The sequence below is a fragment of the Cervus canadensis genome, chromosome 1, assembly GCF_019320065.1.
Source record: "Cervus canadensis isolate Bull #8, Minnesota chromosome 1, ASM1932006v1, whole genome shotgun sequence".
Classification (NCBI taxonomy): domain Eukaryota; kingdom Metazoa; phylum Chordata; class Mammalia; order Artiodactyla; family Cervidae; genus Cervus; species Cervus canadensis.
The window spans coordinates 24,330,624-24,357,731 of NC_057386.1; the positions used below are offsets into that span (position 1 = coordinate 24,330,624).

Genomic DNA, 27,108 nt, shown 5'->3' on the forward strand with positions numbered 1-27,108 from the left:
TCTGGGGACTGCTTTTATGGGGGTGACCTGACAGAGGGCATGATCCGTACAAAACCGGGAACAATACATACATATATATATTATATACAGAGACGCAGTCCTGCAAAAGGCGGGGCGAGGGTGGCCCTCGGCTGGAGAAACCGGAAGCCTCCCCAACAGCCCCGCCCCTGGCCCCGCCCCCTCCGTCTGCTGAGGCCGAGGAGGTGAATTGCACGGGCCCAGGCACTGAGACAGCCAGCTCTTTCAGGGGGTAGGCGCACATCTGGGGGCAGGAAGAGATTGCTGAGAAATACTGATCGATGGCATGGCCTATTTACAGGGGACGAGGAGAAGCCAAAACGGATGGTACAGGGGTTGTTTTTTTAAAAAAGAACAAAAACCCAGGCTGAGGCAGGGGCATGAGGAAGAGGCAAATATGAGATGGTTTCTGAAAGGGGAGGGGACCTGGGGTAGGGGTCTCACCTCCCTTGGTCCAAGCCCCGATTTGGGGTTAAAGTGGGGAAACAGAGTCGATTTCACTTAGAAAGCAGGCTGCCAGCAGCGCAGCCCTGGTCTCCAAAAAGAATAAAAGTAGTAAAATTTTGCCCTCCAGTCAAAACACTGGAAAACTGTGGGTGTGGGTGGGGTGAGGCTGAATCTCTGTGATGTTAGTACAAGGCTTCCAGGTGTGGCCCTGCATAGGGCAGGACGGGACTTGGTTCTCCAGTAAATGTTCCCCTTGCCTAAAACCAGGCCCTCTAAACTGACCTCTTCTCCTCCCTTGCACTGCCAGGCTTGGCCAGGACACCTGGACCCCAAAGAGGCCGCAGAATGGTTCCAGGAGGAGGTTATGGCTATTTGGCACCTGGGGGAGGGGAGGCACAAGGAGAAATTGAGGGCTGCTGCCCCAGGAGAAGGGAGAGCTGGACACCACATGTCCTGGACTCTCCCCTTTTCATGAAGGATACATGAGAAATCAGTGCAGGGTCAGGCCCAGCCTCCAGGCTCTGAGTGGACTCTATCCCTCCTGGGAAGGTGGACAAGGATGGGAGAAGGTGTGGAGACAACCCTTCCCAGCAGGAGGATAAGAATGCAACAGAACAGCACAATGATAGGGGAGGGGGGAAGGGCCAAGACGGTAGAATCTCAAGTCAAGAGGCCCAGGGACCACCTAGGAGCAGGAGGCAGCCTCCAGGTGGTGAGATGCTGGGAGAGCCCCCAGCCCCGTTCCAGTCCAAAGACAAAGGCTGGAGGTTGTAAAGTCTGGCAGTTTGGTCTGCAGGTCCTTGTGTCCATCCACCACCCAGGCCAGCCTTTGGCATTCCACGGCCTCTGTGCCTCAGTCCCATGGGCAAGGAGGCCATCCTTCCAGCCACCTGTCTGCCTGGGCCACCTTAAGGGGCCTATATGATGTGGGCCCTCTGGTCCCTGAAGCTGGGTGAGGTGAGGTGGAGGCGTGGGAGAGTCGGGGCACCTGTCCCCAGGCTGATAGGGGGCGGGGTCAAGTATTGAGGACAGGGGAGGGAGGACAATGGGAGGGGATTAATTATTGTCCCGTTAAGGAATGATTCCTGTTAAGTAGAATTGGAATTCCTCAGTGTTTGCAGGTTTCCTTCCAGTTCTGAGATCTGAAAAAAAGGGGGAGAAGGCGTCAAGACTGGGCACTGGACTTGGGCCCTGCCCCGCCTGCCCCCCTGCTGGGGACATGACCCTGAGCTCCCAGCCAGGATCCACAGGGTGACTGACCTGCTGCTCCCTCCTGCCCCTGGGGCATCCAGGGCCTACCTTGTCCAGGAGCTTGTCCATCTCCTCCTTCCTCGCTAGCTCTGACTCCTCCAGAACCCGGCGCTGTGCTGTCTCCTTTTTCAGAAACTCAATCTCCCTGGGGATCAGTGGGAGACAAACAGTGGGTAAGGGTGTGTGGTCTGGCTTCCGTTCAGAGTCTCAGGGTCTTCAGCCCTGTCCTTGGCTCTACCTGGGCAGCTCTTGCCCACTCCTTGTTCTCAGGTCTGGAAATCCCCAGTCTTCCCAAAGCCTCTGGGGCCCGGTTTGTTGGCTCTGGCACCCAATCATTACGAACCCGGGCACCCCCCCAACAGGACCCTCCAACTTCTGCGCTCCTGGCCCCCCTACTTGGCTGGGATGGGGAGGGAAGGCCACCACAGGCCTCTCCATCCTCCTGAGGTCCAGGGCTCCCAGCCCCCACACGTACTTCTGCTGGTAGTCTTTGATGAGGCGCTTGGCCTTGCTGTATTTGCGCTCCAAGGCCTGGTACTGGGCCTGGGTCTCCCGCAGGTGCTCGTCCACAGCCTGGCACAGGCTCTGGGCCTCACCCCAGTAACCCTCCAGTTTTTCCATGCGCTCCTTGTTCTCCTCCACGCTCTGCTCCAGCTGGGCCTTCTCCACCCGCCACCGCCCCTTCTCCTGCTCCAGGCTCTGCAGCTGAGAGGAAGGAACAGCCCTGGGTTGGTGGGGACGACAGTCTCTGGATGATTCCTGCAGATATGGAGCCCACTGCCCCCCAACCACTGCCTCTCCTTGGCTGAGTCTGAGAACCGAAACCTGGAGAGGGAGGAGGTAGGACCCCATCTGTCCCAGCCAGGAGCCCTGACATGTGCTACACTCTTAGAAGGCAGGCCGCCCGGATTCATCACTGACTATCTCCGTGACTTGGGGTAAGGCCATGTTTGTCTTAAGCTGTCCTCCCCCATCTGTAAAGTGGGACTGATTCCTGCCTTGCCAAGCTCACAAAGGCTACAGTATGATGGTAGATGGGTGAGAAGAGGGCACCATTGCCCTCCGTTCCCTCTATATAGCCCTGGCTCCTGTGGCTTCCTAAATAGTCCTGCTGCTCTCCCAGCGCCCCTGCCACCCCAGTGCAGACCTCCTGGCTCCACAGCCCAGTCATAGGGCCTCTGTTCCCTCTGCACTCACTTTCTTCACCACCTCTGTGCACTGAGCCCCAGATCTCCAGCCCAACTTTACTTCCGGCTCCTCAGAGGCACCCTGCCCCAAACTTGGCCCCACCCACGAAAACTTATTCCTCCTTTTCCGACTATCCCACCTCTGTCCAAATGTGCCATCAGCACTGCCACCCCAGTGCTGAGCTTCAAGCCCCTGACTGCCCCTCCAACCTTGCTAGCTGCAAACACCCCTTGCCCTCTGTGTCCCAGCCACACAGGCCTTCCTGCACATCCTTGGACCTGCTACATTCCCTCTTGCTGCAGGGCCTTCGCCTTGCCGTTCCCTGTGCCTGGAATGCTCCCATCTACCCTCCCACTGCCTCATCATTTCCCACTAGCTCAGCCTTCAGCTGAGCTCAGTATACCGCTTCCCCAGAAGTCTCCTGTGATTCTCTCTGACAGCACAGCGCCCCCGCCCCCACCCCAGCTTCATCAGGTTCCACCAGCTCTAGGAGTTCAGCGACCCTGTCCTCTCCTATAAAGCCTGTGTCAGCTTCTATGTACAAATGTTGGTGTGTAGACTCTAAGACACACAGGGCAAGGATCAAGTCTGCTTTTGCCCATCACATGAATTGGATGGTGCCGCACATCTAGAAAGAAAAGTGAAAGCTGCTTAGTCGTGTCTGACTCTTTGCGACCCCATGGACTGTAGCCTGCCAGGCTACTCTGTCCATGGAATTTTCCAGGCAAGAATACTAGAGTGGGTAGCCATTCCCTTCTCCAGGGGATCTTCCTAACCCAGGGATTGAACCCAGGTCGCCCACATTGCAGGCAGATTCTTTTACCACTGAGCCACCAGAGAAGCCCAAAGGTATTTATAAATTGAAAGACCTTTGACTTGTTCCTCCCCTTCATGCTCTGCACCTACTCTAAGAACATGAACTGTCACCTCAACCTGGGAAATGCAACTTGAATCCGTTGCCTCATACCCTCTGCCTGTGCCCTGGGTAGCCCTGCCCATACCTGCCAAGGCACCACTTGGGCCTCTAACTGGTTCACCAGCCTCCAAGTCCTGCTCACCCTCATGCCTCCCACTTTGGGGGTAGTGAGCTTCCTCATGGTCTCATATGGCCACAGGATCCAGGCCGGAGTCCTCAGTGGGGAGTCAGGATACTGCTACAGCCCATCCTGGCAATCCAGCTCTACCTCTCACTCCCCCACCCCGCTCCGGGAATGGCCGCCATAGCCTGCAGGTCTCTTTCCAAAGTCAGCCTCCCAGCTCATGTTTGTCTCCCTGCCAGGAATGCCCTTCCTCTGCCTCAGTCACCTAAACCCTGTCTTCCCTCTGGGGCTCAGCTTCACACTCTCCTGTCTCCAGGCATGTTGGCCTAAGCCCACATATGGGAATGCACCTGTGTGTACCTGGGTGCACAATGTCTGCAAAACCCCTGTGTGCCTCTGCCTCTCCCTGCCACACTGGAAGCTCCTAATGTCCAGGCCCAGTAGGGGCCCGGTACAGACTGTGCATCAGAAGTCTGTATCTCTATGCCTGTAAGGGTGTTGGCACCCAGTGTGCTTGTGTCTACACGGCATCTCCATGAGAATGCGCGTGTTCCATGAAACATCCTGTATCTCACAGCAGACAGACACACAAGCAGACGGACATAAACGTCTTGCTTGTGAAGCATGGGTCCATTGTCCTCATGTTATGTCTAAGCAGAGTGGGTGTCTCTCGGTGTCTGGGTGGGTGGGTCTGTGGGTACCACGTACCTCGGATCTGGGCTGGTGTTTGGCTCTCTGGGTGGTTTGCATTTAGGCTAGGCTAAATGCTAGGCTTGTATGTAGAAGACACGCGTGGGACTATGTGAACGTGAAGACATCCACATTCAGCTATTAGAGGGCTGACAGCTAATAGCTCAACTTTTTATTAAGCAACTATTATGTGTCAGACACTGTACTAAAGACCTTACATGTATTATTCTGTTTTATCCTCACAATGGTCCTATGGTCCTGGCACTATTATCAAATCATTTTATGGAGAATGAGGCCCAGAGCAGCAAGTGAGTGGTGGAGAGATGGTCTAGAGCTTGAGCTCTTAATACTACCCTCCCTTACTTCAGAGCAGCTTGTTTCCCATGTGCCTGTGGGTGGTGGACAAGGGTCAGCATGTACAGCTGTGAGGGTGGAAGACTGTCCCCCCCCCATAGCCTCAGCCTCCCCCACTTCCTGCCACTCTTACCTTTCTCTTCAGCTGCTGGATCTCTGCCTCAGTCACAGCATGCTTAATCTGGAGCTGTGGGGGCGAGGGCACAGACACTCAGCTCTGGCTGGGGCAGGCAGGGCTGCAGCACTAAATACTAGCCTGCCCTTGCCCTCCACCAGCCCAGGGACCCCTCTGCGCACCTCCTTGAACTTGTGCACCAGCTTCTCGGGCTCCATGTCCACAGGGGACAGGGCATCCTCATTCTCCGCCAGCTCGAACACCTCGATGGCCATCTCGCCCCCTGGGAACGTGGGGCTCAGCTCCTCATCCTCGTCGGTGGCATACTCTCCCGTCTGTGAAGGGAGACAGGAGGCTGTGTTTTCCTGCCTGCGCCAGCCTCCCTCAGCCCTGATGATTAGGGCTGAGACCAGCAGTGGTTGGTCCATGGCAGACTGGGAGCGACCCAGGGGTGTGGTTCATGACCTCCGCCATCAGTCAGGGGGGCCCACGCCAGGGGCATGGTTTGTGACTTCAGGAGAGTCTCCTGAAGGCAGGAGTTATCCCCTAAAAGACTAAGACCCCTGAAGAAACAGCCTTTGCTTTCCCCTCCTCATGCAGCAGGTCCCCTGAGGTCTAGAGCTGTCTCCTTCCTCAGACTAGTTCCCTTTAGAGTGCGGGCTCTTAGAGGGAACTATGTTTTCTTTGTAGGACCAGGAAGGCTTTCTGAAGACATAGGGTGTGACTCCTCCATCAGACTAGAGATTCTTTAAGGGAAGGATCTGCATTTCCTCTCAGATTAGGGGCTCCCCCAGGATAGGAGTGGTGCTCTGGGGTTCTTTACAAGGCCTGGGAAAGTGGCAGAGGCAGAGGATAGCTGTAATGCTCCATCAAGCCACCAGGGGACGATGGCGCTCCCAGCCAAGTGGAGTCCCTACCTCCTCATCATCCTCGCCGTACTGGGCGTATCTCTGCTCCATCATCTCCCGCTGCCATCGCTCCTGTTCCAGGGTCTGCTGAATTAGCTGGGCCACCTCACTCTGCTCACCGGGCCGCTCCCGGCCAATCATAAACCTGCAGGGGCACCAGCATTGTCTCCTTTTTCTCTGTCCTTAACTGGAAACGCCACCATCCTCCCTGTTGGTACTCCCCTCTCAATACCCAGGTCCTCCCAGGGGAGGTGAAATGAGAGGGCTGAGTCCAGAGACTGCAGAGTGTTAATAATGAATGGGGGAACAGGGGGCCCTTATTGGGTTTCTTTCCCAGGAGTAGCAGAGACTCATTAGCCCTCCTGGCCAGTTTGGGGGATGGGGAGATGTCAGCCAAATTTCGGGTGAGGCTGCAGGGGACATGAATTCAGGAGGTGCCAGTATAGGAGCTCTTCCCTCACCACATGGGAGAAAATGAGGCAGGGGACTGGCAAAGCTGACCCTGAGCTGTGGAGGGGTGTCTTATATGCTCTCCAAGTCCTTGAGCCTCAGGAAGGGGCGGGATGATGGCGACTGGAGATTAGGATGGAAAGGAAATCGTGGAACTTCTAGGCACCAGCCCCTCCTCTCCGTGGCCACCCACATCCTGTTTCTCTCTACCACCCTTTCCTGGGGGCAGTACCCCTTTTGGAGGGGGCAGGGAGTGGTCCCTGAATGTTATGCCAGAGATGAACATAGGGAGCCTCTAACCCAACCTCCTCAGTTGGCAGACCCAAGGAGGAAAGTCCTCACAGACTACACCAGGCTAGAGGGGAGGGAGGGATAAACCCCAATCTGGATGGCATCCTCCCTGCGCCTCTTGGGATCTTCAATGAATGAGTTAGGACAGACGGGGAAAGACGACCAAGAGGCCAGTTTGGAGGCATGGTGGACAACAGGCCTGAAGCCTGAGTGCTGGTGGCCAGCAGTGGTCAGGGGCTGGAGATGAGAAGGGAGACGGAGCAAAGGATAAGCACACAGCAATTCCTTTCCACAATGGAAACTTCTCGGTAAGTTGGGCCACAGAGGATCTTAACTGGGTGTGGGCAGGTGGGCAAAGTGGCCAGATAAAGACTGAGCCTCCTGTCTGCTCCCACTCCCCACTGCCCCCACCCTCCTGGGCCTCACCGCACGCGGCCCTTGGTATTCCGGAGCACGGAGGCTGCAAAGCTCTGGGTCACTCCCACCAGACTCGTTCCATCCACCTCCACCAGAAGATCGTTCACCTGGATCCTGGGGACAGGCGAGGGGGAGGTGAGTGACATTGGTTAGGGGATCCTGAGGGGAACTGCGGAGCTGGGGTAGACATGGCCCCCTTCCCATCACAAACTCAAGGCTCAGTCCCCACAGGAACCTGGTCCTTTGTCTACCTAAATAAGATGCGTGAGGCCGGAGGATCAGGTATCAGCCAGGCCCATGGGCTGTGAGACCCAAGCAAGTATAACAGACACGGGCATCCGGAACCAGGAAAGGTGGCAAGCACACTTCCCAAGACAATCACACACTAGTCCCTTCCTCCATCACTCGACAGACCAGTGTGACATCCACAGAGTTCATCGTGGCCAGGTACACCAGCTAGGGCCTCCAGCACACACATGACGTGCAGCCAGCCCTCTTACACACCCATTCTGCACAGACCTGAGCCCACAGATTTCTTCCAAATGCCTGAGATCTGTGTTCACTACAGTCCCACAGGGTTAGTCCCCCCAGCACACGTGCACAGTCCCCAGTACGCTCCAGCTATGGCGCTGGAAGCCCTGTTCCCCACACAAGGAGAGATGGGAGTGGCCCAGCCTGACCGCAAGGGGGATGAAAGCAAGGGAGGGACACTCGGCCACCTCCATCCTCCACTCCCACCTCCCTCCAGAGTGCCAGGCCTCCTCGCAGGGCTCCCACACAGAAATGGAGGAAATGGTTTACAGTAAACAGTTCACCCCCACCCCACACCGGGACACTCTCACATGCACACACACTCCCCAACTGGCCAACAGGCAACCATGGGAGAGGCTCTGGGAAGTTCAAATAAGGGGGTAAGTAAAAGAGCAGGGGTGGTCACCGTTCTTTTCTCTGCCCACCCCCACCCCTGCCCATCATGCCACCTGGGCGGCAGCAGACAGGAGCTTCCTGAATGAGGCAACTTCACCTCTAGCAGCATGACCCTAGTCCTCATAGGAACACCCAGTCACCTCTGTCATATGGAGGGATCTGGGCTTAGAGGTACCCCAAGGCACACTGATATCAACCTTTAACTTACAACCCGGGGGTGCCCTAAAGCCATTCCCACTTCCCCTCTGCAATTCACACACAGCAGGAAGGCTCCAGAGGACTCACTGGGCTGCCCAGAACCCCAGGGGATCTTTCCTGAGCCCTCTGACCCACAGAACTCACACCCTCCAGCCTCAGGGGCCAAACGTAAGCACACAGGCAAGGCGCAGCCTCCTCCCCAGCCCGCCCCCAAGGGCTCGTCTAACCTCATAAGACACCTGAATCCCTTGTGATCTCTAGCTCCAGCCATACCTGCCTGCTTTCGTTGCCCTGCCTGGAACACTTTGCACACCCCACTCCCGTTCATGCTTTAGGTCTCAACTCCAATGTCACTTCCTCCAGGAAGACCTCCCTGAAACCCAAAGAGGTCAAGCCCTCCTGACTTAGGCTTTAGTGCCACCCTGTGCTTTTGTCCATTTCACCAGTTTCTGCGTGCCCTCTTGAATATCCATCTGCCTTACTACACTACATGCTTCTTAAGGGCAAGGCCCTCATCACGGACTCCCAGGGCCTGGCACCAACCCTTCAACAGTGTCACAGGCTCAATATTTCCTAAATGAAAAAGACAGCGCATGTGTACTCTACCAGGCACAGAGCCTCCACACCCACGCTCTCCTCACCATGGCCCGAAACACAACACCTACACAGCATGCAAGTGCCATGAAGCCAAGGGCCCTGTCTGTTCTTCACCGCTCCCTGGGGGAGTGGAGCAGCAACAGGCACAGTGGTCTCCACGAACGTCTGAGCCCCACACGGGTAGTGGCCTGTGCCCTCCTCAGTGACCCACCCCCCAGGTGATGGCTGATAAAGGAAGGGGAGGTGGTACCTGCCGTCCCGATGGGCCGCACCGCCCTCAGTCACGGTCTTGACGAAGATGCCCAGCTTCTCAAGGCCCATGTCCGCCCCGGCCCCCATGCCAATGATGCTGATGCCCAGGCCCTCGGAGTCTGTGAAGCAGAGGGTGATGAGAAGCCAGCGGGGGGAGTGGGGTGGGGGTAAGGGGTGAGGATTTGCAGGGACACAGTGAGAGAGACCCATCCCCAGCCCTCAGAGTGGGGCACAGCCTCACCTCAAGAAGCAGTCTCCATGCTGAGGGGATGTCCCACATCTGGTTCTGTCACTCCCTCTTTGCCAAGCCAATTAGGATGCTCTTGGGTCACTGTCTGCCCTCTGCCCCATCCAAAGAACTGATGGGCAGCAGGGCGTGCTAAGGGGGCACTATCTGTACGTAGATGAGGTGTGTGGTGGCCACGTGGACCGGTGGGGGAGCCACGAGGGGGCTGATCTTCCCCCTCCCTAAGCAGTCTCATCCCTGCTCACAGCCTCAGCGACTCAAGACCTCCTGCTTTTCTTTCCCGCAAGACCCACTCCTCTCTCCGCAGCTGCCCCCATCTGTCTCACAGGCCTCTGACATCTGAACGAGATCTTCCCCCACAAATAGGCTTTTCCAGCCTCCGCCCCGCCGCCGGCTTCACAGGGCCTGGGAGTCACCTGGATTCCTCCCTCCCCCTGCAGCCTCTGTGGAAGCCAAGTAACCCCCGAATCCTGTCAATCCCACCTTCCAAGAATCCCTCAAGTCCACCCCCTTCCCACACGGCCATCACCTTGTCCACACTACAGGGGCCCCTCTCCAACCATGTACAACCCTTTGCCCCACAGCACAGCTTGGTATAATCTCTCTAGACAACCTTTCTCACACCTTGCAAGGCTCCCAGTCCATCTTAGAAAAGTGGTCAACAAGGTCTTGTATGCACAGCTTTCTCCCCCCACCCTCCGAATCTACCAGGTCTCGCTCCTCTTTCCCACAGACTCCCCTCATCTCCTCTTCAGAGTTCACCTCAAGCGTCCCTTTCCTTGGGGATCCCCCCAGGTCTGGTCAGGCCTCCTGTTAAATGCTTTTATAGTGGCCCCTCCTTCCTTTCCCGGCACCCTCACTGTGCAAAGGACGCAGTTAGGTGTGACCGTTTCAGCCATGCCTGCCGTCTCCCTCCTCCATCATGGTCCCATTGTGGCTTGGCCCACAGAGCCCAGAGCCCAGCCCACAGTGCTCCTGCGGGGCCAGGTGGTAGTGGGGGTCTGGGCTGGGCTGAGTCTGTGTGGCTGTGGGGTGCTGACTGAGGCCCAGTTAGAGGAAGCAGAACATCTCAGTGGAAGCCCTGAGGGTCCACCCAGGGCGGAAGTTGGCACAAGGCGGAGGCCCAGGTGGCCCAGCTCACCCTTCTCCAGCTCCACAGGGAACAGCTCCAACCTCTCCACCCGCTTCTCCAGCTCGTACTCAGCAGAGGCTGCCATGGGATCCACGTCCTCGTTGCGACGATCGTAGTCCTCGTTGGAATAGGTGCTGAACACCTGGGGGAGAGGCTGCTTGTCAGAGGTGCCAATAGGAGGGCAAGGGCTAACCCAGTGAGAGCAGGCTGAAAGGGCAGGCTGCGCCAGCCACTGCAATCCCCTCCTGCCAGAGGCCTCTCCCACCCCCAGACAGGTTGAGGTAAGGCCTTCCCCAGTCCGTGCTGATCCCAGCTCAGAGTGGGGCCCTTCTAGTTCTGAGTTAGGGGGCAAGACAGAAAGGGACCCAGCCTCGCCACATCCACACCGTGCCTCTCCTGTAGCCCTGACCACATAAGCATGGCCAGTTAGAGGAGGAAAGGAAGGTCAATGCTGGAGAAATTGTCACACTCATGAACCCAGGTTCCCAGGTCAGAGAGAGACCAACAGACAGCCCCCATCCCAGACAAAGACGAGGGTGGACACAGACGGCAGGAGAGAGGAAGGAACACGCTGAGTAGAAGAGGGGAAGAGGAGGAGGGATGAGGAGTGGAAGAGATGCTGGAGGATGCCAGATGGGGAGGGGGGGAGCGGATGTGAGACACAGAGGGGGGGAGGGGAGGAGAGAGAAGGGTAGAAAGAGGAAGCAGGGCACCCAGGACCCAGCTAGCCTGGACTTGAAGCTTCCAGGGTGGAGGAGAGAGGCAGAAGGACCATTGGTACCCCCATGGAGAATGGTCAGGCCCTCCTCCTGAGGGGCCCCCATGGCCTTGCCCATACTGTCAGACCTCAATCGCCCTTCTGAACTGCAGCTCTCTGAGGTACCCCCCTTATCCCCAGGGCACTAGGAGGCCCGGACAGAGGTCCTGGACCCAATACATGCAGAAAGCAAGGACAGCAGGGAAGTGGCAGCCTCCGACACTGTCCACAGTGAACCTGGCCTTATTGTCCTCTGTACCCCTCTGCTGGCTCAGGGGAAAAGAGGAATCCCCAGCCTGACCCTCCTCCAAAGAACAGAGAAGGTAGGACAAGGGGTCAGCGGGAGTGCCTAAGTCTGGGTCCAGGCGGGGTGCTCCTGGTGGGAGGTTAATGAGCACCATTTGGGGCACCATGACGTGTTCCTGTTTCACTGCCTGCAGCGACAGGTTGGCACCACTTGGAGCCAAGCGGGGGCGATGAAGGGTAGCAGCAGCTCTATCAGATGGCTGGGCCTGAGGCCTGAGCAGCTGGAGCGGGACACTGTCTCCCCCGAGGCCCCTGCCAAGGTCCTTCTCCTCCAGAAGCAGGCGCTATGGGCGCCCAGGCCAGCAGCTCTGGTGTCCCAGCCTTGGTTTAGGGTCACCCCCCAAGCACCATGGCTCCCACAAGGGGGCTCCTAGCTGGGAGGGGCCTCCATGGTCACTTAACTCACTGCCCGCAACTTTACAGCATCAGAGAAACAGTGCAAACCCTTAGAGTTCTTTGTTGATGGTGCAGCAGTCAGACTGCCCTCTTGACATCTGGCCAGCAGCCCCAAGCTCCTGGGAGAAATGGGCCACCTAGTCTACATACAGTGCAAGATGCTAGGCCCACTGCCCAAGGTCATGGGAGCTAGCCCATAGCAGGGTGGGATGAGACTGGTGGGTGGGTCACTGGGACTTTGTCCCCATTGCACATAGGTCCCCAGCCCCGGGATGGGGCCGGCATGCGCCTAGATCTGGCAAACTGGCTTTGACCCACTTCTGCATCTGAGTCCCTTGACCCTCATCCTCTATCCCAGCAGAGAGGGTCTCTTCATCCCTCAGTCTATGTGGTAGCCTGGGTCAACCAAACTCCTCCCCACCACGATTAAGCACATGCAATTACACACAAACACACACACTGTGACCTCCAAAACACCCTCACAGCCTGTCCTGGGCTTTGTCCTCCCCTTTTCTCAGATTATTAAATCCTGCCCCCTGCAGGAAACCCAGGCCGGAGGGTCAGAGGCCTCAGACCACCATTCACACTGCCCACCTCCATGTGTCCAGCCTATTTGAGGGCCCTGGATCCAGTCCCCCTCTCCAAATAACCATCCAGAATTGAGGTTTCTGTCCTCAGCAGAAGCCTCTATATTATGGCCAATAATTGGGTCATCCGAGGGGCACAAGACCCTGGACTTAGTATCAATGCAGGGGTGGGGGCAGAGAAAGGGAAGAACTGGGTGGAGAGGAAGACATCCCCAGCAAGGTCAAAAGTCACACACAAAGGCAGCACCACACACCACAGGCGAGCAACTGTCACCAGGGAGTCAGGGAGCACTGCTCCAAATCATGTGCTATTTTTTACCCAAAAATCAGGGTAAGGTGTCAAATATAGACAGCCAGAGGCTCAGGACTAAAAGACCAAACTCCACCTCTGAGGGGATCAGGCAGCTCAGAAAACTGCTGTGGCAGGGCCGTGGGGTGTCCTGACCCCCTCAGTGGTCCCCACTTGCATCCTCAGTGTCCCAAGAAACACCCCATATTCTTCAGTTCTCTGCCTCCAGGATCCCAGCACTTCAGAAAAGGAGAGGAGAGGCAAAAGGCTTGTGAGGTCACAGCCTGGGGGAAGGGGCTGGCCTGAGTGGGGAGTTGCATTTCCCAGGCCCCCTGGGGTGGGAGGTGGAAGAGGAACAGAGGTTAAGATGCTGGGGCAGGTGGGAGGAAATGGGCAGCTTCAGTGTCCAGGAGTAGTTATGGAAATTTCAATCAAACAGAGGGGGGGTTGACTGGGGAGGGGCAAAGGCTGAACTTTCCTTGGCCTGGACAACCCCATGAAGGAGACTTGGGAGTTGGGCACAGCTGAGCTTGGGGTGGTGAGAAAAATCGTTAAGCTGAATGTGCCAGCCAAGAATAGAGGGTAGTACACTGCAGGCGGATTCTTCACCATCTGAGCCACCAGGGAAGCCTCAGGAAACTGGGGGCTGGGGTTCTTAATTCTCCCAGGGATCTCTCCCATCATTCTCCTGAGGATCTGAGGGCACTGGCACAACCCACAAACCAATCACCAATCGTGTGTGTGCCCCCCAAAAGGGAGGATCTCCTGTCCTTTCAGGGTACCCAGAGAATGAGGCAAGAGCGCTTGGTGCCTGCCAAAGCCAAGAGCAAAAGCAGGAGGCTGCTGCCAGGCACCTAGGAGTTTCCCAGCCCCACCTCCTTCTCCTCCATACCCTGCTGAAGGCCTAGCCTCCTCAAAAACCACAGAAAGTGCCTGCCTGTGTAACCTTGTACCCCCACCTTGGGAGCTGGCCCAGCACAGACCCCAGGGAACAGGGCCCCCAGTCACATGGCCCCAGCTTAGCTCAACCTCAGAGACCTGCTTCCCTCTTTCACTTCTGCAAAGTTAGGGTGAAGGCTACAACCAGTTTGAAGGAAGAGCTGCACCTTCGTTTTGGGAAGTTTCTGGCTCCTCCACCCCCGTGTGCAGCTCTGGTGCAGGAGGAAAGCAGGGGTGTTTCTAAGCTCCTCATGCCCCTCCAACCCAGAGCGGAGCAAGGACCAAAGTGGGGGTGCTCTCCTGAGGTCACAGGTACACATAAACACACACAGACACCTTTCCACCACTTAAGCCCACGCCGTCGGCAGTCTCGGGAAGGAGAATGTCTGGGAAAGGAAGGGAAAGCAGGTGTCCCAGGACCGGCGCAGGGCAGGGTGGGGCAGCAGGCAGAGGAACCCGAGGGCAGGTCAGGGCAGGCCACCTCATCTCAGGCCTAAATATCCTCCCCCTCTGACAAACAGCTGGAAGTCCCCCACGCCCCCCTCAGGGAGGTAACTTCTGGGAAGGGGGCTGGGTGACAGGGCTGACTCAGCCTGCCAAACCCGGCTGGCTGGCGAGGCGGGGGCGACTGCGTGCACGTGGCAGGGGCGGCGAGGGGGCGGGAAGGGGGGTTCACTTACTTGGATGGGCGCTGTGCTGAAATGGATCTTTCGGCTCGGGGCCGGGTCCTCTTCTTCCGAGAGCCCTGGGATCTCCACGCACCCCGACTCGGGCTCGTAGGGGGGCTCCCCCTCCTCCTCTTCTTCGTCGTCCTCCTCCAGGGCACTGCCCCCAGAGTCCTCCCCCAGCCCACTGTAGGCGCTCACGTCCACCAAGTCCGCCTCCGAGAAGTCCTCCTTTTTGGACTCGTCTACGTCCTCGGGGGCCACGTCCGGGGCCCGGCCATTGCCCACCCCCTTTTCAGGCACCGCCACGGTCGCCGCCTCCTCCTCCGGAGCCGCCTGAGCCTTCTGCTCCTCAGGCGCCGGGCTAGCGGTGGTTGCCAAGGCGCTGCCATTCTCCAGGGCCGCGTGGACTGTCACCTCCGCCTGGATCACCTCTGTGGGCGCTGCCTCGGCCTCCGACTCCCCGCTCTCCTCCACCTCCACCGGTTTAATCTTGCGCACCTCCCGGGGCTTGGGGGGCGGCCGGGCGGGGGCCACTCTGTGCTGCGGGGGCTGTTGCCCTCCGGGGCCGCGCTCCTTCTCGGCTGGGGCATCCCCCGACGGGGCGGGCGGCAGCGGGGGCGGCTGAAACACTCGGGACCGCTTACTGACCAGCTTCGAGTTGACCTGGGGAATCCCGGCGGCCGCGGCCCTGGGCAGCCCGGGCCCGCGGTGGAGGCCGGTCCTCGAGTCGGCCTTCTCAAAGACGGCGCTTAGCTGGCTGACCGTCGGGGACACGGCGTCGGCGTCCAGCTTGTCCAGCGCCTCGGTGCTGCCGTTGAAGCGCACCACGACGTCCAGCTTCCGGTCCTGCAGGCCGGCGCGCTCCTGCCTCAGCAGCCGCCGCGCCGCGGCCTCCTTGTCGCCGCCCGCGGCCGCGGGGACGCTCCGTTCGAACAGCTTCCGCGTCTCCTGCAGCCGGGACGGCGGGTGCGGCGGCGGCGCGGGCTGCGCAGAGGGCGCGGGCTTGGAGTCGAAGCGGCTCACGCGCTCCGATACGCTGGTGCCCAGCTTCAACAGGGCGCTATGGTCCACGTTCTCGTTCAGGCTGCTGGCCCGCGGCAGCGACAATCGCACGCCGCGCTCGGGCGCCCGCAGGGCCTCGGTGGGGCCCGCGCCGCCGCCCGCATCGCCCGGCGCGCCTGCCGTCGTGCCCATCTGCAGGAACATACTTTTGATGCGATGGACGTTGGAGCCATATTTCTTGTGGTGGACTGCCTTGGGTGCCTCGTCGGGCCCGGGCGCGTCGGGCGGTTTCAGAGCCTGGATGCCCGCCTCGTAGGCGCTGCGGTGCGGGGAGGCGCTCCGGAGGGGACCCCCAGGGCCCCGTGGCTCCGTCTTCATCATAGTGGGGGGAGCCGGGTTCGCATCCCAACGCTTCCCGCTCCCCCCTTCCAACAGGCGGCGGGCCAAGTCGGGACCACCGCCCCCTCCCCCAGAGAAAAGGAACCCCGAAAGGCCTTTTTAAAGCCTCCCCCCAAAACTAAGCTGCCCAAAACAGTTAACCTCGCTTTAAAAAATAAAAGAAAAAGAAAAAAAAAATCTCCGAGCGCCCTGTGTGGATCGCCTCCCCCAATCAAGCTGCCAAAGACAGCCCGCCCTTCTACCAAAGCCCGAGCGGCCTGGTATGGTCGCCCCCACCCAAATTAGAAAAGGGGCGCTCGGAGCCGGTGGGACCGCTCGCCCTGCAGCAGCGGAGGCGCCCGCTCACATCGTCCGAGGCGGTGTCAGCGGGGCTGGTAGCCCCGGCACCCCCAACCCCGGCCGGGGGCCTTGGCTCTCCAGGGGCCCGGCACCCGGGCGCCCATAGCTGCTCGGCCGGCCCGGGCCGCTCCGCCGCCGCCGCCGCGCCACCCTCCCTCCCTCCCTCCCCCCCGCGCCCCGAGCCTCGGTCTTTCTCTGGCTCTGCCCGAGCGGCGGCTGCCGGAGACCGAGCGGCTGCCCTTCTCGCCGCCGCCGCTGGGGGACTGGCATCTCTGGGTCCTAAAGGGATCGGATTTCCGGGACCCGAGCCTGTGAGCCCTCCCCTTCCCCTCCACCCCAGTGTATACTCCTCCCCTACCGGCCCTCGCCATAGCCGGCCACTGACCCAGAGGTTGGCCAGTCTTCTTCAACCCTTCCATGCCAACCTCTGACTGTAGCTTTTCGCAACATATATAACCTCACCCCCCATTAAATATTAAATAAGTGTTAGTCGCTCAGTCGTGTCCGACTCTTTGCGACCCCATGGACTGTAGCCCACTAGGCTCCTCTCTGTCCATGGAATTCTCCAGGCAAGGATACTGGAGTGGTTTGCCATTTCCTCCTCCAGGGAATCTTCCTGACCCAGGGACTGAACCCCGGGCTCCCGCATTGCAGGCAGATTCTTTTCTGTCTGAGCCACCAGGGAAGCCCTCCACTAAATATGGGGGGAAGGTACTCTGGTTTCGTCGTGGCCCTCCTCTACTCAGGGTGTGGAGGGGGAATTAATGGGGGAGGGACAAAGGATCATTTTCTTCAAGATTCTTGGAGCTGCCTAGTTTGAACTTTTTTAAAACTCAGATTTCTGGATCCTCCCCCAGACTTTGTGAAGCAGAATCTCAGAGGCTGGCCTTGGAATCTGCATTGTAACAATAGGGAACCTTTGTACTTTTTAAGGTGTGAAGCTTTGGCCCAATGTTGCTGGTCTCATGGTGGGGGAGAAAGGGGAAGAAAGGAATGGTCCTCATCACCCAGGTGGCCGCCTGAAGCTGGCTTTTGCCCTCTGGAATTCTGAAGAGGGTATGCTGTCAACTGCCTGCACTGTGCCCACGCTGGAAATGAAGGGTGGAATCCCTGTCTTCGGGGCCTTACTAGGGCACTCCTGCCTCTCAAACAGGAAAAAGGAGTTTTGGAGGAGGAATTCTGGAGGCCTGGGGCCCAAGTTTCACCAGTGAGAGCTCTAGCTTTTATCTCTCATCTAAAGGATTCTGGCCACTGTGTACAAGTGTGAATGTAGGGAGGGAGGGGGAAGGGTGGCAGTGACATCTACGTCCGCTGTCCTGGCAGCTGTTTTGATACTCCCCTCAACCCCCCATACATATCAAGGGGCCTGGGATTGCCCTGGACCCTTGCTCAGGGCCTGGGAGTGAAGGTCCACCCCCCTGGTCATGCCAGATCCAGATGAGGAGCCTCACTCCACAGATCCCAGAAAATAATGAACATTGTGGACCCTAGGACCCAGAGAACACCTCAGGCACAAAGCCTCCCCCCACTCCCAGCTGCTTCCTGCATCTCAGGCCTTCCTGCAGCCTCTGCCTCCTCCCCCTCCCTCTTCCCTTCCATCCTCTTCCTCTTCTTTCCGATCTCCCACTACCCGCCCCCCTTGCTTAGAAGGGCTGTTCAAAGGAATTCTCTCATCCCTCCACTGTCGGGATGTGTGTGGGTTTTGTGGGAGATAAACTGGGTAGCACGTGCAAAAGCTCGTGGGGGATGGGGTGTGGGAAGCCTCCTGGGAATCCTGAATATTGGGACAGGGAGGGGCCAGGAGCCACAGGACTGATCTTGAGGCTGGCAATCCTGAGGCTAAGGGAAAGGGAAGATTTGGGCACTGAGCAGGAGCTTCAGTGACTTGGATTTCCAAGCCCAAGTCTGGGACTTGACCCTCCCCACCTACAGGCCCCACCCCCAACCTCATTAGGGAAGTTAGGTGAGACAGAAGTCTCACTAGTTGGGGGTTTGAGCAGTGTCCTCAAAAACTCCTGTGTGGATTGAGGGAGGGCTCAGGCCCCAGGGTATTCTGCCCAGAATCTCCCACAGCCTTTGATGAGTCATTCTAACTGGTCCCAGCCCAGGGGTCTGTGCCCACGCTTCTGGCCAGGTGGGGAAGCCAGCTTCTAAGGATGGGAGGAGGAGCCAAGAGCCAACTGTCAGGCCCTGCGGACACCTCTCCCCCACCCCCAGCCCCAGCCCCCAACAACATCTCCAGCAGCAGCTTGGGTTGAACTCTAATTGTTGGGATGCTTGGGTCTCCCTTGTCCTGAGACTTCCAAGAAACCCTTTTGAGTATTTTGGGATGCAGGAGGGTTGGAGCCAGCCCAGAGCTCAGATGACTGAGGCTAACGAGAGGGATCATTATTTCCTGGGCTCCCAGTTAGCTTAGTGACCCTCCCAGCCAGAATTCCCGAAGAAGCTTTTATGAAGCAATGAGTGCTTTAGCATGTCCTTCCCTGGGGTCAGGCGCCAGGCAGGCTAGCCTGTGAGAGGGGTGGGGAATGGGGTGTTATCTTCTCCACCCATCCCTGCCTGCCTGAGGCAGTAATCACACCTGCAGGAAGGGGAGGGTGAGGAGGACGGTTACTTTGGGAAGGGTTACGCCCAAACTGAAGGGTTTGAACCTAATTTTTATTCCTCAGGCTGAGATCCTCACTCAGCTCCGGGAGTAATTTAACCTTTCTTTCTCTCTCTTTTATCCTTTGTTGCCTGATGGTCTTCTAACCCTTCCTTACCTCTGTTATGAAATAGAGAATGAATGGTTCCCAAAGCTGGCCCTGGAGCCAGGTTGCCAGAGTTCAAATCCTGGATCCACTACTTACTAGCTGTGTGACCTTGGACAAATCACTTAGGTTTTCTGTGCTCAGTAAGGGTAAACTGAAGTGAAAGTGGATGGAACACAGAAGATAGGGTGTGTGCCTCTTCCAGCTGTTGCTAAAAAGCCTGGAGGCTTCTTAGGGGGAGATAATTCACACCCAACCTTCCTCCAGATAAAGCCCCTCTTTATTTTCCCACCTACCCTCAAATTTGAGGGCCTTCTGAGACTGTTCTTGAGGCTTGTGTTTTAAACACCAGGTGTTAACTGCAAATACAGGTGATGAAGGCAGAGAGAGAACTGTTTTGTGATAAATAAATCTGGAGCTTTTAGTGCCCTGGACTCCTGGGGTGAGCAAGCCAAGGTTGTCTTCTCTTTCCAGCCCTGGGGTCTTGAGATTCAGCCTAGGAAAGTGGTATTTCCCTGGCTAGCGTCACCTGAGCAAAGGCTGGCCTAGACCCTGCTCTCTGGTCATTTTGTGGTGAACCAGTGGCCCCTGTTCCAACCACTCTCCTTTTGTCCTCCTCTGCCAGAGATTTGGGCTAATTTGAGGATGCTAGAAAGACTTGCCTGTGAGTACATTTTACATACAGGAGAGCTCAAATCCAGGATGTCAGTGTTGAATGGGCTTTAGTGGCTCTTGGCTGACCTCTTCCCAGGGGGAATGAAGAAGGCTGAGACATGAAGTGGGAAATGACTCCAGTTTTGGAGGAAAGAAACAGAGGTTTATAAGGTCTGAACTGAGCCCTAGCTCCACCCATTTAGAATCTGCCTGCAGTGCAGGAAACTTGAGTTGATCCCTGTGTCGGGAAGATCCCCTGGAGAAGGGAATGGCTACCCTTTCCAGTATTCCTGCCTGGAGAATTCCATGGACAGGGGAGCCTGGTGGGCTATATAGTCCATGGGATCAAAGAGAATTGAACACAACGGAGTGACTAACACTTTTCCAGCCACTTGCTGAGCGACCTTGGTTGGGGTAGTTGTTTTTACTCCCTAAGCCTCAGTTTCATCAAATTATTCAAATTTGAACGTCTGAACTTGGTGTGTTGGCTGTTATTGATTACATGGCTATCCAAACATGTAAGGGTATGTGTGTACACGTGTACATGTGTGGGGAAGTGTGGCTGAAACGAGGCATCAATATTTGCATTTCTACCTGTGTCTCCACTGGACTATGGGGCCTCTCGTTTCCCTTTAAAGTCTATTATATGAGATTCTGAAATATAAGCACACCTTGTCTCCAAATATTTTGAGATCATCCCTGGAGTGAAGGTGACTTTGCTTCTCCACCTCCCAAAGGGTTTTTCATTCCTGCCTCTTAGTGTCTCAAGGCCCCCAGTGCCCCTGCAGAGAGAGGGATTCTTTGAGGTCCTCCCACAGCTGGGAGACTGCCTTGCTTGGGTCCCTCTGCTTGGCCCCCTCTTTCTTTCATTCACCCTCCACTTTTTGTTCTAGTGTCACTTGGAAAGTTCAGATACATCTTGGAGATTTAGGAAGGAGACCTAGAAGGAGGAGTCAGGCTCTGTGTGTCTGTGTGTGTGTGTGTGTCTGTGTGTGTGTGTGTACTGGGGGCAGGGAAAGGATAGGACAGAGGAAAGATTTCTCCAAATCATCAGTTGCTTTAAAAGAAAGGCTATATTTAGCCAGGCTTAGAGGGCTTGTAAATATGTATTTTGTAAAGCAGACAGCCATAGCTATGGGAACTCCAGAGATTGCAAGGAAGTCAAAGGGAAAAAAAAAAAAAAGAAAACATGGAAAGATTGAGCAATGTTATTTTGTCATCAGCAGATTCGAAGAACTCTTTTTTTCCTGCCTGCTCCAAGTGCTATTATTACACATTCCCGTGTTTTGATGTTGGTTTCTATTTTTCATGTGCTATCTGGATCTGCAGTGGGTGCCTGGGAAAGAGACTGGCTCTCAAAAGGCATTTTCCCATCAGCCTCTGCCTCACCTGCCCAGGGTCAAGGGAGAGCAAATCCGGACCCTGCCAGCTTCCCTGCCAACTGGCTCCACCAGGCGTGGTGGGCTGCATGTACCTAGCCCAGGTACCCTCTGCAAGAGTAGCTTAGCTCTAAGGCTCTATGCTAAACCCCTTGCACTTCAGGTGGCCGTGACAGTGAGGATTGGGGTGGCAAATCTTGCCACTTCAGGGCAGTTCTACTTTAGAGAACTCTCTGTTCTGAGAGAGAAAAGAATTTACACACCTACTTTTTTACTTTTAGTTTGAAAAGTTTCTTTAAAAATAAGAAAAGTTCAGGGGATTTCTTGGCAGTCCAGTGGTCAAGATGTGGTGCTTTCAACTGCTGTGGGCCTGGATTCGATCCCTGCTAGGGGCCAAAAAAGAAAAAGAATCACATAACAAACAGAATTTAAAAAAAATTTTTTTTTGACTGAGGCAGGTCTTCGTTACTTTTTTGTGTGGGCTTTCTCTAGTTGGGGTGAGTGGGGTGGGGGTGAGGGGTGAGAGGGTTACTCTTCATTGCCATGCACGGGCTTCTCATTGGGGTGGTTTCTCTTGTTGTGGGGGACAGGCTCTAGGCACAGGGGCCTCAGTAGTTGCAGCACGTGGGCCTGGCAGCTGCGGCTCCTGGGCTCTAGAGAGCAGGTTCAGTAGTTGTGGCACTCAGGCTTAGTTGCTCTGAGGCATGTGGAATCTTCCTGGACCAGGAATCAAACCCCTGCCCCCCGAATTGGCAGCGGATTCTTATCCACTGCTCCACCAACTGCTGCTGCTGCTGAGTCACTTCAGTTGTGTCCAACTCTTTGCAACGCCATGGGCTGTAGCCCGCCAGGCTCCTCTGTCCATGGGATTCTCCAGGCAAGAGTACTGAAATGGGTGGCCATTTCCTTCTCCATGGGATCTTCCTGACCCAGGGATCAAACCCCCATCTGTCTTGTCTCTTGCATGGCAGGCGGGTTCTTTACCACTAGTGCCACCTGGGAAGCCCCCAGGAAGTCCACAAACAAAATTTATAAGTACTTTCAGAGACTTCCCTGGTGGTCCAGTGGTTCAGACACTGCACTCCCAAAGTAGGGGGTACTGGTTGGGAAAATAAGATCCCTCATCGCAGGAAGTGGCCAAAAGGAAACAAAACAAAACAAAAAATCCCGCTGTTATTGTGTCATTTTTGCTGCAGGTTCTTTCAAATAAAAGAAACAGAACATGAGAATTTGAGCTGAAACCCCTTTCTCTGGCTCCTTAGTCCCACTGCCAACCCTACCCACTCTCAAAAATTTGGAATGCATCCTTTATGGCCCAGAATTTTTTAATTACCATTTTAATTGTCAGATATACATAACATGAAAATCACTATTTTAAACATTTTAAGTGTACTGTTCACTGGCATTATGTACACTCGCATTGTTATGCAACCATCACCATTATCCATCTCCAGAAATTTTTCCTCTTCCCAACTGAAACTCTATCCACTAAACAGTAACTCCCCAGGCCCCCACCCCCAAGTCCCTGGCAACCACCATTCTACTTCCTGTCTCTGAATTTGACTACTCTAGGTACATCATATATAATCTACATTATAGATGGAATCATATGGTATTTGTCCTTTTGTGACTGGTTTATTTCAAATAGCATAATGTCCTCAAGATTCACCCACGTTGTAAAATATGTCAGAATTTCCTTCCCTTTTAAGTCTAGCCCATAATTTCACATTTTTCCTATAGATTTAAGTATTCATAAAGCAGCATGTACTATTAAAATGTATGTAAGACCATCATGCTGTATGTATCATTTGTGTCTTTTTTGCACTTGAGGTGCATTTCACAATGGAGCCACATTGATATATGTGGCTTTGGTTCATTGATTTTAACTTCTGTTTACTATTTCATCATATGAACAAGCCACAACGTATTTATCAGTTCCTCTACTGATGGGCTTTTGAGTTGTTTCTGTGACTTTCTGTTGTAAGCAGGGCTGTGATGAACATCTTTGTGCTCATCTGAACCCATCTCTGGAGTGTACACCTCGGAGCAGGAAGCCAAGGTTGCAGGTACACTATCACCTAGACTAGTACTGCTGAGCTATTCTGTAGCCAGTTTATGCTCTTGCCACCAGCATTTGTATAAAATGTCCTATCTGACCACATCCTTGCCAACATCTGCTCTTGTTAGACTTTCTATTTTGGCTAATCTGCTGGGTGTGAAGTAGTATCTCATTTGAATTTGCATTCCTTGCCTCTGAGGCAGAGCATCTTATCATGCTCATTGGCCATCTGGGTTTCTTCCAGGCAAATTGCTTACATCCACATTCTTTGCTACCCAGTGCAACTATTGATATAGTTATAGAAAGTCCAGTTAGAAGTGGTTTAAGCAAAAAAGGGAGTTATGTTATCTCACATAACAAGGAGTCCTAGGTTTGGTTCATTCAGAGACTCAACTGTGACATCAAAGAAGAGGTTCTTTCCATCTTTCTATAAGATACTTCTCATCATGTTGGTTTGCTTCCTAGACTGGCCTCCTTATGGTCCAAGATGGCTGCCTCTTCTCTGGGTGTCTCATGCAGACAACAATGTCCAGGAGCAAAAGAAATGATCCTTTCTTCTCAGTGTCTTTTTTTCCAGAGTCCCACGGGAGATCTCCCTTCTGGTCTCAGTGGACAGAACTGTATACATATCCATATCTAAACCAATCACTGACCAGAGGAACTTTATCAGCATGCTCTACTTAGACCAATCACTGTTCACCTGATGGGGATGGGGAAAGTCCAGCCTCATCCAAAGCCTAGACCCTTGACTTTTGAATCAGGAGTCTATTAGCTAGGAAGAAGGAAAAGAATGTCATTTGGTGTGGCACTCAAAAAGTTCTGTGTTTGCTTTATTGGTGTGTAGGAGATCAATACCCAGATACTAACCTTTTATCTGCTGTATGTACTACCAATATTTATCATTTAGGCTGTTGCTTGTCTTTTGTTTATAATGTCATTTTCATAGAAGAAAGCTTTTTTTTTTTGGTGATGTAGTGAAATTGATCTTTTATAAATTATGTCTCTCATCGAAGAAAACTTTTCCTCCCTGAGATTTCCTACATTTTCTGCTAATTAAAGTTTTGTCTTTCACTTTCAGATCTTTAATCCATCTGAAATTAATATTTATGAATGAAAAGTCAATTGTTACAACATTTTTTATTGAAATGTGTATTCTCGCTCACTAAGTTGCAAGGCCACTGCCATCATAAATCACATTCCCACATATGCTTGGATCTGTTTCTGGGCACTCTATTCTATTGATCTCTTCGTCTAGCCCAGCAACAATACCACATTGTGTTAATTACTATTGCTTTCAAATAAGTCTTCATTTCAGAATTGTCTAATCTCTTCTTGGTCCTCTTCTCTCCCATATGAATTTTAGAATCAGTTTGCCTAACTCTCTGAAAAACCCTGTTGCAATATTCAGTGGACTTGGATTGAATCAGCAGATTTTTATGGAGAGAACTGTCTTTGTGACATTGAGGTTTCTCATCCCTAAATTTAATGTATCTCTCCATCACTCAATGTATTCCTTTTCTAGCTGGTAGTTTTTACAGTTTTATAGCCTAGTTTTTCTTCATAAATATCTTTTAATATCTTTTCTAAGTTTTTTTTCTGGGTTCTGTACAATTTTAATTTTGTGTATGATTTCTTTCTAAAAAGATATTACAGTTTTTAATAAATTATTGCTTGTCTATAGAAACAACTGTTGAATTCTGTATTTTATTTGAATTTGGATGTTTCAATTTTGTCCAGCAACCTGGCTGATCTCTTTGAATAACTCTGACAACATACCTATGGAATCTCTTGGATTTTCCAAATAAATAATCATACCATCTGCAAAAAAAAAAAAAAAGTCAGAGACTTTGTTTCCTTTCTTTTTTTTTGTCCAAGGTTTAGGGTGAAAATACTAAAGTACAGCAGCAAGAGTCAAAAGTTTCCATGAGGTGTTTTGAAATTCATCCCAACTGTGGGCTGAGTGGCCTGCAGTTTAAACAGACTGCCAAAGTTCAAGAGCTTCAGCACTTCCTTAGTGTCAGAATCTACAATACTTCAGTGATCTGTTGAGCCAGGGCCCCAGACCTCAGTCATGTAATTATCTCTCTAGCTCTCCTCCTGCAGCTTGATGGAGATCCCTTTCACTGGAAGTCGTTGCCCAGGCACTTCTATTACTTCTCAGTGATGACCTCAGCTACCTTCTTCCTGGTTTTGGAGAGACTGGGGCCCATGTTGGCAAGTCCTTGGTAAGACAATGAAATTTTGTTTATCTCCTAATCCTCCAGAAGAGAAGGCTTCTAAATCTGACCTCTCCCAGCTCTCAGGCTGTGCTAGTGGGCTGACCCTGGGCAGCTGTTGCCTTGCACTGTCAGTTATAAATAAATAAAAGCCCCCTTCCTTCCTCCAGAGTTTTACAGGTTATAAAGCACTGTCACGTCCATTATCTCATCAGTCCTTATTGCCCCCACTTTACAGAAACGGAGTGCTTGTGTAGGACTCAGCTCCAAGTCCAGAGATCGAGCTGTGCAGATTACTGCGCTGTGGGACCTCAGACAGACCCTGTCCTTGCGTATCTCTTCTGTAAGCTAAAATGTTTGGCCAGGGCTGGCCTCTGGCCTTCTCAGACTCAAGATTGATAGCTTTGGGCCGTCAGGAGGCTCAAGGAACCCCTTTGAAGACAAGTTCACCGATAAAAGGCCGAGTGGGGGAGGGGTATTATGGGTACACTTATGTCCTGCGGGTGGGTAAAAATGGAATTGTCCTTTTAAGTCCGAGCAATGATATAGATGATGGGGGAGGTAGGAAAGAGGGCATTGTGTCCAGTCCCCTGCCTCCTCGCGGGTCCTCCTCCCTGCTTTGGTGTTTTGGGAGAACATCCTCTGGACCCGGAAGGGGAGGACAAGAGGCTGTGTGTCCCCTCTAGCCGCCGCGCTCAGCGAGCGCCTCTGACGTGTATCCCTAGCCCGGGGCGGGGCGCTCTGCTGAGATTCCGACTGGCCACCCAGCTCCAGCCCAATATTGCGCAGGCGCAGGTCCGGGCTGGAACAGGCGAATGCGTCCTCTCGTGGCAGAATGAGAGATCGCATCCTTTGTTTTGCTGGGGGCAGCGAAGAGGATGCGGGAGAAAAAGATGTGGGTGGAGTCTAGGAGGCGGATGCGACGGTCGGATCACAATGACGATAATCCCTTTCCTTTGTCCCTCATGACAACTAAACCTCCGTTTTAGATGCAGATGAAGAAAATATGGCTCAGAGATCAAGAGACAGGTTCATAGAGACGGAAGTGGAATGAGAGAATTTGGGAGATGATATTCAATTAATCATTTATTCAGCAAACATTGATGGAGGTGGGGACAGACAGGGACAAAGGACCAAAGGGATTAAACTGAGACACTGACGGGCCAGTATAGGGCGGAAAGCTGGGGAAACAGGTGCGGATGGCAAAGCAGCAAGGACAGAAAATCAGCTAGTTGAAGTCAGTGCCCCCGCAGCAGGAGTAAGCAGAGGCAGGCGAATCTGGACTGGGCTTTTGTAGACACGGTTGAGAGACGGAGATACAGAACTGACCTTCCAGTTTCCCTAGATGGATGCTCTAGCTGAATAGGACAAATCACAAGCTCAAGATGGGCTCCTATGATCACCTTTGAAATGGTTTGCCAGAGAAAGTAGAACTTAAAACTGATCAGGAATCTCAACCCAACTACAATTTGTGAGACATAACAACATACAGGAAATACAATTTACAGGAAGTACAGTGGTCAGAGAAATATGTTAAAGAACGCAGTGGAGTTGCAATCAGCAAAATCCAGACAAAATCCAGGCTACACAACAAATGACCTGGTTACTCCCAAGGAAAGCCAGAGAGAGAGAGAGAATGGTAGTTGAAGGGGGAACCCATAGATTTAAAGAGATTTCAAGGAAGCTTATCAGTCAGTTGCAATGTATACATCTTATTTGGATCCAAACAAATACATCGTAAAAAGAAAAGACATGTATGAAAAATTGGGAATTTGAACTCTATAGATCTGATATTAAGGAATTAACCTTACATAAAATGTGTGATTAGGTATATTCATTGCAGTTA

General features: G+C 53.9%; 1 protein-coding gene across 1 annotated transcript; it reads right to left on the reverse strand.

The window, feature by feature from the left end:
- Window positions 1-16,465, reverse strand: PPP1R9B (protein phosphatase 1 regulatory subunit 9B). Its single transcript, XM_043471092.1, has 10 exons — window positions 14,477-16,465; window positions 10,532-10,664; window positions 9,142-9,262; window positions 7,179-7,283; window positions 6,021-6,156; window positions 5,286-5,438; window positions 5,122-5,175; window positions 2,192-2,421; window positions 1,765-1,861; window positions 1-1,607 (listed from the first exon to the last, which is right to left on the reverse strand). The coding sequence occupies exons 1-10, from the start codon at window positions 15,845-15,847 to the stop codon at window positions 1,554-1,556; spliced, it is 2,454 nt and encodes an 817-aa protein (XP_043327027.1). The 5' UTR covers window positions 15,848-16,465; the 3' UTR covers window positions 1-1,553.
- Between the last annotated feature and the right edge of the window lie 10,643 nt (window positions 16,466-27,108).